Source organism: Chroicocephalus ridibundus, chromosome 1 (assembly GCF_963924245.1).
Source record: "Chroicocephalus ridibundus chromosome 1, bChrRid1.1, whole genome shotgun sequence".
NCBI lineage: Eukaryota > Metazoa > Chordata > Aves > Charadriiformes > Laridae > Chroicocephalus > Chroicocephalus ridibundus.
Window position 1 is genome coordinate 152162831 of NC_086284.1, and position 12752 is coordinate 152175582.

General features: G+C 39.8%; 1 protein-coding gene across 5 annotated transcripts in view; it reads right to left on the reverse strand.

Annotated features, from left to right (window-relative positions):
- BCL2L13 (BCL2 like 13) overlaps positions 1-12752 on the reverse strand; it is a 44712-nt gene that overhangs the window by 16528 nt on the left and 15432 nt on the right. For 4 of the 5 annotated variants that reach the window (XM_063359234.1, XM_063359243.1, XM_063359253.1 and 1 more), the window contains exons 4-6: positions 11678-11834; positions 7857-7926; positions 2004-2147 (exon numbers count right to left, since the gene is read on the reverse strand). In XM_063359234.1, coding sequence (XP_063215304.1) covers positions 2004-2147; positions 7857-7926; positions 11678-11834 — 371 coding nt within the window. Of the gene's footprint in view, positions 1-2003; positions 2148-7856; positions 7947-11677; positions 11835-12752 lie in introns of those variants that run through there. The other variant, XR_010074051.1, reaches the window with a different exon arrangement.

Genomic DNA, 12752 nt, shown 5'->3' on the forward strand with positions numbered 1-12752 from the left:
CTAACAGCCTGCCAGGCGGCTCTCCCCCAGCCCTTCTCAGAAACACACGCACTCTCCCACCCTCACCCCACGCTGCGCTCCCAGCACTGCCATCCCCAGAACAACATCCCACAAATTCGGAAGAAACCGAGAAGCATGTGACTCAGTAAAAACGCACATTTCCATTATGGGGTGGGGGGTGGGGGGGGTGGGGGGAGAGAAAAAAAGGTAATAAAAGCATGTATTGCCTTCCTCCAAGGAAGGCACAAGCCCGGTGGGTCCCCAACCCCATCCCCAGAGCAACTCACAAAGGGTCAGTGCAGCTACGCTAATTCGGCTGGAAAGGATTTTCATCACCTTGTCTCTTTCCTCGCCTCTTCTGCTGTTTCAAAAATAGCTCTGGCTTGTTTGCTGTACCGCTTATGTCAGTCTGATTTTATGCCTGACTGGATGTATACAGACAAGCTCGTAGCCCATGAAACACCGACTACCCAGATCTGTACATACATGCAGTGTCACACAAACACAAAGCACGGCCCCCTCCCTTAGAGGCCATGCTGGAAAGCTGCTTGTTTTGAGAGGCTTTATGCTGTATTAAGTATGTTTATAGCAGGCCTCAAATAAGGGCTAGAGAACAGACTGCAGCCTTTTCTGAGGGAAAAAAAAAAGGCAGAAAAGCAAAATAGCACTAAGATCCATCTGCCTTAAAGTTGCAAGCAAGGACCTTCCCTATGATGAAAATACTTTGAAATGTGAGTGCATTTATCAAATGACCTAAGGTCATTTGGCTGCATGCTGTTAGTGTTTCTGTCCATTAAAGACAAACAATCCCTCCCAAAGGCTTTGCAAACCATTATCCACCATTGCCGGGAAGGGAAAGAATATAGGAAGGTGCAGACGTGTAGAAATTGTGGAACAAACTACTCTTAAAAAAAAGTCAGGTTGAATCCTGAAATATGAGAAGCTGTCTGAATGAGATTTTTCCTACTAGCACTTTTTTTTTTTTAATGACTGGGTTTTCCTGAACAGCTTTTCTTTTTAGAACAAATCAACTTGCTGGAGCCATTTCACTAATCCCAGATTAATTCCATTCAAATCTGGCCCGCTTCCCAAACCCAGTAATCTAAAGCTCAGCCTCCTTTAGCACAATTCTACCTTCAAGACCCAGCTCACTGGCTGTGAGCTGCCTCTGCGATGTATTTTTAAATCAAACTTTCTCAGCATGCCATGACTCAGGAACACTGGTTACCATGAACTGAAGATTTCCACAAGGAAATGCAGCACAAAGAAATCTTGATTGCTCATTCTATCCATGTCCCTATATAGCTATAAAATCCAACGTGCATTAGCTATTTTGTCACTTACTATAAAAATAAATTAGTACCTACTGACATTTCACCATGAAGTGCTCCCCAATTACCTATCTGCTAAAAAACTCCCTGAAATTTAAAAGGAAGAAAATCCATATGCCATTTCCAGCAGTCACCAGAGTATGAAGACAATATTAAAAAGATAAACCTCTCAGGCACAGTATCTCTTGTGACAGGTGTTTGCTTCTAAATGCAATTCTGCATGTATATTAACAGTAAAGAACATACAAACAAAAACCCACCATACAGCAAAATATTAGCATCTTTGAAAGCTAGTTGTTATTTGACATCTGAGGCCCTCTTCAATTTCAATGGCAATCCAACAAACCAGACATGCAAAGAACTGGAACAGACTGCCTGGGGAAATTCTGGAGTCCAATCACCAGGTCTTTAATGTCAACATCAGAAATGAATGGGTAAAAGTCAGTTCTGCCTTGGGGCAGAGAGGTGAAACAGATGACTGCCCAAAATCCCTTTCCAACTATATGGTCCTGACCTCCTGTTTTCTTTTGGTTTTTTGCTTGTTCTGGGGCATTCCTTCTCTCATCTGCTTACTTTTAGCAACCCCTCTTAGCTTTCACTCCTATTAAGACCGGTATCACACTGAGAAATAAGCTTTGAACAAAGTATGAAAATTAAACATTATCTTCTTACCCATCCTCCTTGTTGAATGATATAATCTGCAGAATAGTCTTCTAGATACGTCACCCCGAAGTTCACAAGTGCGCTCAGTGGTTCCTGGCCCCGTCTGGTTAACTCCATCAGAAACTGTTGTAGCAGAACCAGGGGTACCAAGACCTTCAACAAACAAGGATTGTGAATAAATACAGAAAGCATTATCAATACTACTGTAGGTGAAACAGAGGAATTCATATGGTCCACAGAAAAGGTCTGAATCTACAAGTCCAAGGGACTATACGTTTCATTTTTATGAAGACATAAGGCAGAAACACAATACAATTCAGTAAGAAAGAAGCACTTAATCTGAGAAGCAAAGCACCACGGCCGAACTTGAGAGTTTCACAGAACAGGACTGCAGTGCCTTCTTAAGCCCCATTTTTTTCCAACACCAGATTCAGGTAAAGAAGCAGAACCGGTCCAGAACTCACTACCCCGGAAGTGGAAAGATGCAACATTATAAATAGTTTGAAGGGACATGCATCCGAACTGTATTTAAACAGCAAACTCATACACATTCGTGAATAGATACGCTGCACTAGACAGTCTCTTTAGAAGTACACGCTTGGCTTTCAGACAGGACAGAAAGAAACAACTCCCCCCAGCAGCATAAGATTACAGACACAATTTAAAGTGACAAACACAACCCCCGCTCCACGTTAAACTCTCCCTCCTACGCCAAATTTAACACGTACAGAATTCCCTTCCTCATTTCCTACTCCCATTCCTCCTTCCAAACCATTTAATAACTGAATGCTCAGCTTTTCAGCAATGTGAATTGCTCTAGAAGATGCTGGACTCTGTGAACCCACCTCCTTTGTATTACACAGTTCTAGACACTTCCTTCTGAAATTATGGTTTTGTTTGCCTAAATAACATGCAGTTGAACTTTTAAACTCTAAATTTATTCTCCTAGAGCACGCAAGTGGCCCGCTGGGCAAAGTTTATATGCAGCACCAGGAAACTGGTATGAATTGAACCATAGCATCTGAAAAAGTGCTGTTATGATACAAGAGAAAAATATTTGTAAGTTTTACTGCACCTAGTTTGTGACAACTGCATTGCACATGTATTCACTGTGCTAGTAAGAACGTTGTTTCCCAGCTGCACAGGGTAGATGCAGGCTAATACTACTGCTCAAAGTGAATGCCAACTGCCTCCTCCTTTCCCAGCCTCCTCCTCCTTCAGCCCGGTTTTCTTTTCTGTAAATACCCTCCCCATTACTATTCCCAGAAATCACACTTCAGGATGAAAAGCTGGAGGAAGACGAGTAGGAAAAGTAGGCTTTGAGGGTTTGAGATTGGTACTAAATTCACGATGGAGTCACACTGAGATGGACAACTGAAAACAGATGGGGGCCTTAAAAATGCCTGTAATCTGATAAATTTAAGATGTTCCTGCTGATTATCAACTGAGAGAGTCCAATACCATGACAGACAGGTTATAGTATTGTTCTTTTGGGAGGAGCAGTTAACTAGGAACAAGATGGTGCTTTAATTTTTGAAAGCCTTGGGGTTTTTTGAGTTTCTTGCAATTAATCTCAACTCAGAGGCAGAAGAGGTGGGAGCTTACAGGACATAAACATAAGGAGTAGGTCAAGGTGAGGTAAGTGTCAGAAGAAACATCAATCTTTTTCCAGCAAAGAAAAAAAAAGCACGCTGTCAAGATGAGGCATCGGGCGCACCCACATAACTCTTCAACAGCACGAACACTGAGATCTCAAAATATTTGACATTTACTTTAAGCTGAAGGCAAGAGAAACAAAGGCAAAAAAGACTGCTTAGGAAATGAAGAGAGCTCAAATGTTGGCATACTGAACATGACTGTTGCCTTCTTCCTTTGCCAACTTAAATATCTAATCCATCCACTTCTCCCAAATTTAGCAAGCCTCTGCAGGCCTCAGGAGCGAGGGACCAAATTCAGACTCTAATATCCAGTCCCATGCAGGCAATAAACTGCGCCTGGTTTCCTTTCCCACTGACATTATTGACACTTCTACCTTTGAGACCAGGAGGAACAGGAACAGGTTTGCGTGATACTGTTCCTAAATTCACGCAGGAAATTACCTTCACAGCCCTTCCATAAAGGTTAACAACAGCTTTCTGTACGTTAGAGTAGCTATGTGAATGGTGATGAGATTGAACTAGACCAAGGTAAAAATATAGCCGTAGCAATTCAAAGGAAGTGCAATTCCCTCCACCAGTACGCCTGGGAAGGAATGCTAGGGGCTGTTTATATTTTGACTGAAGAAAAACATACACAATATCAAGCACAGCAGGCCAGAAAATAGTTGGCAGGAGGAAACTTCTAGGGAATCCTTAAAAAAACCCACAACTTTACTATCAAAAGATTTCTGATTAATTATGTAAATGAAAAAATTCTGTGAATTATACTATTGCAACCCCGTAGTACACTAATACAAATTCAAATGTATGCAAAAAAAAAAAAAATTACAAAGAAAGTTCAGACACTTTGAAGAAGCTATGCAAAGTAACTGCCACTTCTGTGTGCCTTCTTACTATTTCAACATAAAATTAATCTAATTCTTTACACTATTATTTCTTACATTTCTGTTGTATTAGTCTCTAGCTCCATTAAGCAGTAAAAATGGGACATTAAGACGACTGTTAACCTACTTACCAGCTCAGGTGACTTTCAATATCAGTATTTGTTGTCTATCTATCTCATGCACAATAGTGTGATTATGTATTTTGGAGTATGTATATAGTACTTAATTTTAAGCAAAAAGCATAAAAACTCAAGAGTGGAGTATTTCAATTTTTTATTACATTTATTTTACTACAGAACTATAATTTGCCCTAAGTGTGAGGTGGTTTTGGTTTTGTTTTGTTTTAGAGAGCCTTATTTCAAATACAAGATGAAGACGACTCCTTTTCTTTACAGAATCCAACATCATGCCTATTATGTTCACATCACAATTTCTGAGAAATATATGAAATAATTTATTTTCCCGTAATTTTTTTACTGAGAACCAGCACTTCCAATGTCTGTGGGTAACCTTTGCTTCTGTGGGATGTTAATGGAAGAACTGATGTTCCTATGTATTAGCCTACCCTGCAATACTTCCTCATTCAGATTGATATTCATGTTTTAGCGACTAAAACCAGTCTTTACATCCCATGTGCTAGTCGGTTAACCAAATCTCTTCAGCAGTTCAAACACACTACTGCACTCTGGAAAAGATCCACATTTTTAAATGGAAAAAATAACAGCTATATTTAGAAGTGCCTTCTTCCTGCTCATGCTTGTATAATGAATCGGTTCTTTGAAAACTCGTATGACTGAAGATGACACCTTCCCAATTGTAAACCTGACGGATCAAACCTTTGTCCACATTCAACCTCCAACCAGTTAGCCAGCTAGGTAATCCAGTACCTCCCAGAAGTATATGCTTACCTGTATGCCATGTTTCTCATACACGTAACAGAAAGGAAGGTTTGCAAAGACTGCTTTGAGTCTGCTTTGTGCCACACACACACACTGGGCCTTTAAGTGATCGGTGTGGCTCTCTGAGTGCCCCACATCCAATATATTAAATAGAGGGGCTTTTCTACATACACACGTATCATAACACCTACCTACAACGGCAAAGGCCTCAAAAATTTAAAGTGAGATTTTATATACTAGTTCATAGGCTACTGAAAGCAAGAAGAGCATCGTGCTGTGCAAGATGCCGCTACTGAGCACAACAGACACAGCTTACATGTAACGGAAAGCACATTTCATCTGCCAGCTTCAGTTGTTTTGTTTTTTTTTCTTCTAGCCTGGATCAAACCACAAGCCTTGATCACACAGAATTCCGTCTGTGGGAAGGTATTTCCACGATTTTAATCCTTTGACATCTGCCACAGCACAGCTGCTGTGTATCTTCAATTTCTGCTCCACCCAAAAAACTATGGGACATGTAACAACCCTGAGCATGTAACAGGGAGTGATTTATTATTCTGTTCAGCTAGCTCAGCTAGATGTAGGTTTTCTTATTATTTAGTCATAAAAGGGAGTAAGCTTCGGTTCTCCTGATAAGAGTCAATTTAAATATACATCCTTCAGATTTTCACAAACGTGAGAGCAGCACAGCCTAATTTTGCTGCTGTATGCCTGCTAATTAGACCTAACGCTATGTCTATTTATAGCTACTTTTAAAAATTATTTTTCTACCAGCTTCTTCTTTAGAATGAAAATTAAGCTAGGTTGAGGTTGGAGGAAAGATATCTAGATCTATTCTGTTATAAAATATGATTCTGATTAAGATGATAAAGGAATGCAAAAGGAAATGAAACCAACACAAATGTATTCCATCTCCTCAAAACAAGTATTATTAAAGGAACTGCTTGGCATTCCTGAAGCATCAATCTACCATGAAAACAATACAAACAGATGCTGTATTACTCCACAAAATTTCCATTGGGGTTTGCTCGTGGACTATTAAGTTTTGTAGCGACAAATGCTACGGGTAAGCAAAGACGATGGCAAAGACATCTTTCTGGGTGATATTCTCAATGAAAAGCTGGTGGGGCAAAAATCCACTAGTCACAAGGGCTGCACAAATGTAGCAGCAACAAAGGCTGATTCCTAAACCCCCAAATGCAGCTGGTCCATCTACCCAGGGCTGTATCTTCAAGAGGTGTGTACCAATAGCATATGGAGACGCAGCAGGTGACTGACAAGCTCCATCCACCTCCTCCCTTGCCAACTGAGCCACAATGACTGGTTTTATGCTCGTTTTTAGTTTTCGCCAACTGAGAAGTAAAATGTGCTAGCTTAAGCCACCTTCTTGATAATCAGATTTCATGGTTGTTTAACTGAAATGCTGTGAATCACAAGATGATAAACTGAAAGAACACACACACCAATTATAACTGCTGGAGCCACAGGCAGTAACTTGTCAAGCAACGTTTAATAAACTGCTTTAAACCATCTACCCTTGGTTAGATAATGAGTTTCTGAAGTAAACAGGGAAATCTAGTTAAGGAAAAGTATTTCTGGGAAAAAAAAATGTAAAGGGAGGAGGGAAAGATTTCTTGTTCTATTTTAAATTTAAGACTAAATTTTAACACTCCATTTGTGACTAAATTTGCAAATACTTATTTCATCCTATCATTCTTTTTCTGATGCCCACTGAACCCATCAGAGAATGATTAAGATGATGAATTTGAATGATTAAAGAAAGATGAATCTGGGAACAGTAATTCTACTCACTCTACATTAAGCCTATTATAAGATAGTTCATTTACAGATTTGCATATTGTTCTAAAAAGAAGCTTCATTATCATTTGAGATCACTACTGCTGCGATCTGGTAGGCACACCATCCTAATGCTTTCTGAAGAATTTAAATATTGTAGAGAACCTATCAATTTCTATTTTCACCATGTTTAGCTTTTTTTACATATATTTTGAACCCCAGATAAGAGCAAAGAAACAGTAGAGAAATATTATAAAAACATCTATCTCAGATTTCATTACAAAACTGCTAAAGAAATAAATATATCTTCTTTTTTTTTTAAATTTTTTTAAAAAACATTTAATGATTATTTTTTAATAATTATGTCAGACAACAACTCTAACTTTTCATTTTATGATAATAAAGGAAGACTGACCTAATACTTCCATTAGATAACTTCTGGCTAAATTATCTAAAACCTACATATTATGTCCACATCTACCATTCTGAAAGTTATGTCATACTGACAACACATGGGTTCTTTTTATTCTTGGACCTCTCTGAAGCATAACTGTACCTAGTAAAAACACTATGGACACCAAATAGATGCAAGAGATATCAAAGTGAAAGTCACTTATTTGGTACCTTGTTCCATCCACTGGCGTGAGCAGCTGCCTCTTGTGTGCGCTCTCGATATTCCTGATATGTCACCGGCCTGCAGAAGTTAAACCAACACTGAAAGTTATAAAAGGAAACAAAAGAACAAGAATAAAATAAAATTCTCAGTTTCCAGAGAACAAAATATTTTCACATGTATTACAGAAAATAATTTTCAAGAGCTAACAGGTCTCGCATTTCAGGACATAAAACACCAGCACCAGACAGGGTCAGGAAGGCATCGCCTTCTCCCAGTCACACAATTTCATATAATTGGTTAAGTGAATTTCATAATAATTTGATACTCTACAACTTAAAGGATATTAGATAAGTAGGTTCTCTGATATGCTACCAAAATGTCTAAGCTCTTGCATATAATTTTTTTATAATCTAAGACTTTAAAGATAAAAAAATCCACTACAAAATCCATACATGGGATAGAGGCCAATGTAGAGTAAAATTTTTATAAACAATATAGGCTATGAACCAACACAGACTGCTTGAGCGCATCATGTTACAGTTGAAGCCTTTATTTGCAAGAAACAGCACTTCTGATCACAAAAAACCCTTCGTATTTCAATAGATATTTAGATTTATCTATTTGTATCTATTTTAGATTTATCACATCTCTACTTCTCTGAATTGGGATGATGAAATTCCTCTCTTCCGTACTCTTTCCTCTAAGACCATACAGTATCTTAGAGTCAGTAGCAATAAAGACGTTCTGCCAAGTGACAGCAGAAGATGTACTGCTTGAAAAAAAGTGGCCCTGAGCCAGATCATGACAAAAGGCAAGTTCAGACATTAGTTCAAGGGAAATAGTGGTAACTGTTACTGGACAGAAGGCTGCCCATTGAACTCCATGAACCTGTCATGATGTAACAGCCCACCGTACCATATCAGACTTGTAGATATGCATATAAGAGGACAGGAAAATATAAGCAAAATAAATAAGTATTGCATCAAATAGCACTACTGTAGCAGAAATGGGTAAAAGAATGGAGTTGAAGCACACAGAGGAAAACATAATTTGGGTTTGTCATTTTAAGTGCATTCTCTTAACTTCCTTTGTACATTAGTTCCTTTAAAGCGCAAATCCAAATCAATCAGTGGGATGAGAAGAGCAACAACAGCTGCAGGAAGGATATTAGCAAGAGATTAAACGGTAGCTCTAGCTTGCCTTATGAAAAGGCATTCATGTCAACACGTTTTCACAGGCATTTCAGACTTTATATGTATGTATGTATGCATGTACATAAATTAAAAAAAAAATACTTAGAATGCAAATATTTTCCCATAGAAAACACAAGAAGCCTAGAACAACAAGCTAGAACCACTTAATTGTCAAAGACCTCATCCCAGGAACTTTCCAAAAAGAATCAACCTAGACTGCACCAGTTATAACCCCTCAATGTCAGACAGACAATTATCTACAACCTTTAAGACATTTAAACTTAAAATGCTGTTATTTCAGTTTACCATTTCAGACACACAAAAAGGATGGGCTGCAAGGCTTACTGCTAATTTTCCAACCCATGGCCAGTCTGTTTTTCCAGTGTGTAGTCAGGTATTTATCAAAACCTCAGCTCTTCAGAAGATACTAAGTACAAGTTTTTAAGGTCACATGGGACAAGTGCCTGGCTTGTAAAGGCAGATAAGCCTCTGCCATTTCTGGAAGAACACACTAGCATATCTTTTGCCACTTAAGGAGAAACTTGTACCCCACATACTCTTTCCTGTGGGTAAATAACTTTGAGCTTACACAATACTGAGCTTACCTTTTGACCCCACAGAAACTGCATATAGAAGCAGACAGCGTATATATTCGTTTCTGAAAGTTAAATGGTGAGTTGCTAAGTGTACTTTTCCCTTGGATGACTCATGGAAAAAGAGACAACCATCTTCATCTGTCTGGTCAGATGTTACATGGGACCTTTGCTGTGAAATCCAGGTTGGAGTTGTAGAATCACAGGATGGTTTGGGTTGGAGGGGACCTTTAAAGATCATGGGCAGGGACATCTTTCACTACATCAGGTTGCCCAAAGCCTTGTCCTACCTGACTTTTGAACAGTTGGTTTTAAATTATATTGGTCATAAAAAGACAACCCTTAGTTGTTGACTAGGGAGCTAGTTAAGGAATGATGATGATCAGAGGGCTGGAGCACCTCTGCTATGAGGACAGGCTGAGAGAGTTGCAGTTGTTCGGCCTGGAGAAGAGAAGGCTCTGGGGAGACCTTATAGCGGCCTTCCAGTACCTAGAAGGGGCCTACAGGAAGGATGGGGAGGGACTCTTTATCAGGGAGTGTAATGATGGGACAACGGGGTAATGGCTTCAAACTGAAAGAAGGTAGATTTAGATTGGATATCAGGAAGAAATTCTTTACTGTGAGGGTGGTGAGGCACTGGAACAGGTTGCCCAGGGAAGCTGTGGATGCCCCATCCCTGGAAGTGTTCAAGGCCAGGCTGGATGGGGCTTTGAGCAACCTGGTCTGGTGGGAGGTGTCCCTGCCCATGGCAGGGGTTTGGAACTAGATGATCTTTAAGGCCCCTTCCAACCCGAGCCATTCTGTGATTCTGTGAGTAGATTGGCTAGTTAAGGAATCACAGAATGGTTGAGGTTGGAAGGCACCACTGGAGAACATCCTGTCCAATGTCCCTGTTCAAGCAGGGTCTCCTACAGCAGGCTGCCCAGGACCATGCCCAGACAGCTTTTGATTATCTCCAAGGATGGAGACTCCACAACCCCTCTGGGCAACTTGTGCCAGTGCTCAGTCACCCTCACAGTAAAAAGGTGTTTCCTGATGTTCAGACGGAATGAATTCCAAATTTGTAATCTTCCAGAAGTCTGCCATAAAGGGTATTACCTTCACGAGGGCATGAGATGCCTCTCCAATGCATGTATGGAAGGCTTAAGCCCCATGCATCATAAAGTGTACAGTAGGTGCTGATATCTAGGCTTCCAGTACCTTGTTGTTCAAACAGTTCACAAACAGCTATGCAAACACCAGAGATTCTCAGCTTCTTTTGAGCCGTATTATTTAAACCAATGCACAAAACAGACTCAGATAGCTATCTGCTAACGCTGCCTTCACAACTGCATTTATGTAACTGCCCCTAAAGCAGCACCTTCCAACTCCAGCTCTCGACAAATACACTTTGGAGGTCACTCAGAACAGCCAGAAATAGTTCATGTGGATCCATTAAAATCAGGCTGGTAGTTTACAACAGAAACCCAAGCAACCGTAACAATTTTACCAATTTGCAAAGGGCATTAATCAAGATACTAGTATGCCAAGTGCAATGTGCCATTTAAACTGGCAGGACAACTCTTAAGGCACGCACATTTGCTTCAGATGTGTACCTGAATGGTGGTCATAAAGCATCTAACTACTGTCCTTTCAGGGAAAATCTCCCACTCATCTGGAGCCAGACTACAAACAACCCTTCAGCTCCACTCTTAACTATAAGGTAAAAGAAATTAATCTGGCTACAGACCAGCATTCATGAAATTGGCAATGGCAATTTGCAGCTGCCAGCTTCACCAGCAATGACAACTACTCGAATTAGTCTCAGAAGTTCAATGATAAAAGCTTAGAAAAATTTCAGAAGTTCTATTACCCCAAAGAACAAATACCAAAAAGAAGTATCGTACATTACAACACAGAATACAAAAACGCAGCCGGATAAAGGAAGATTAAAAAAAAAGAAAGAAATGCAATACAAAATGTAGTCCCATCTTTAGCATTTCAGCAGCAGTCACAATGCAATAGGGAAACGCCTTCCCTTAGAAAAAGCAAATGGAAACTCACTTGCTAAGCAAGGTCTGCAGTGCTATGTGCAGATGTTCTTTCAATTCCTGGGACACTTTCTCCCCCAAATGTGCCAGGCAGTCTTCTATCGAGCTCTCTGGATTGGCAGGACTGAACACTGGGGAAGTGTGGCAGTCAAATCCTGTAGTGGTAAATGCTGAGAGAAAAAAGCATACAAAATAAAATATAATAGATTCATAGAAGAACATCAACAGTCTCAGATTTCTTATCCCAACAGTTAACGCAGTTTGCATGAGGGATGAAGAAATCACAACTCTATAGTCAAAGCATACTGTGAACAAATTGTAGTAGAACAAGCTCAGTCCAAATATGTTCTGGAAGTGGTACTTTAAGTTACATTTCTCCTCCAGCTCTTATTTCACAACTGCATCCTAACCAGCAAGTTAGCTGAATGTGCAACTATTCTCAACTGCAAGCTGATGCCAACCCTGACAGAGCAGCAAGAGACCTTCTTTTCTGTGGTAAAATTTCCCCACACATGGACCTATCTGCAGCAGTACTGGAGTATCATTTTTTTAAAATAATATTTTGTTCATGTAACCTTTTCCTTCGCAGTTTAAAACTTCTAAGAAAGGCCTATATGGATGAACGTAAACAGATCTAGAGCCTTTCTACTTCAGTTTTCCAATTTGCAACACACATGGAAAGCAAAGATTGTTTCCAAATCATCCCTTGCTGGAAGTCCTATAAAAGCCACATCTACAGGTCAAAGCATGTCACAAAAAATAAACCTAGTGGAAGTGAAAAATCTGATGGTCTAAGTCCACACTCCTCTGAACGTTAGCTGCTGAGGAATGATTTCACTTCTGTCAACTGGAGCAGGTTAAGGGCTGCTTACATTTCATTACTTATAGTAGCCTATTAAATATCATTCAATTGTTGGCTTTGGCTAGACTCCACCACTCCAAATGGTAACGTTTAACTATTTTACTTCACGTGACAATGTGTAGAAATCTTGTGGGGGGAGGAAGGTAAAGAGATTCAATGCGTCCAAAAATCTCTTTAACTAGACTACCTGTTACAAATTAACCACCATTATAGTGCATAGAGATTA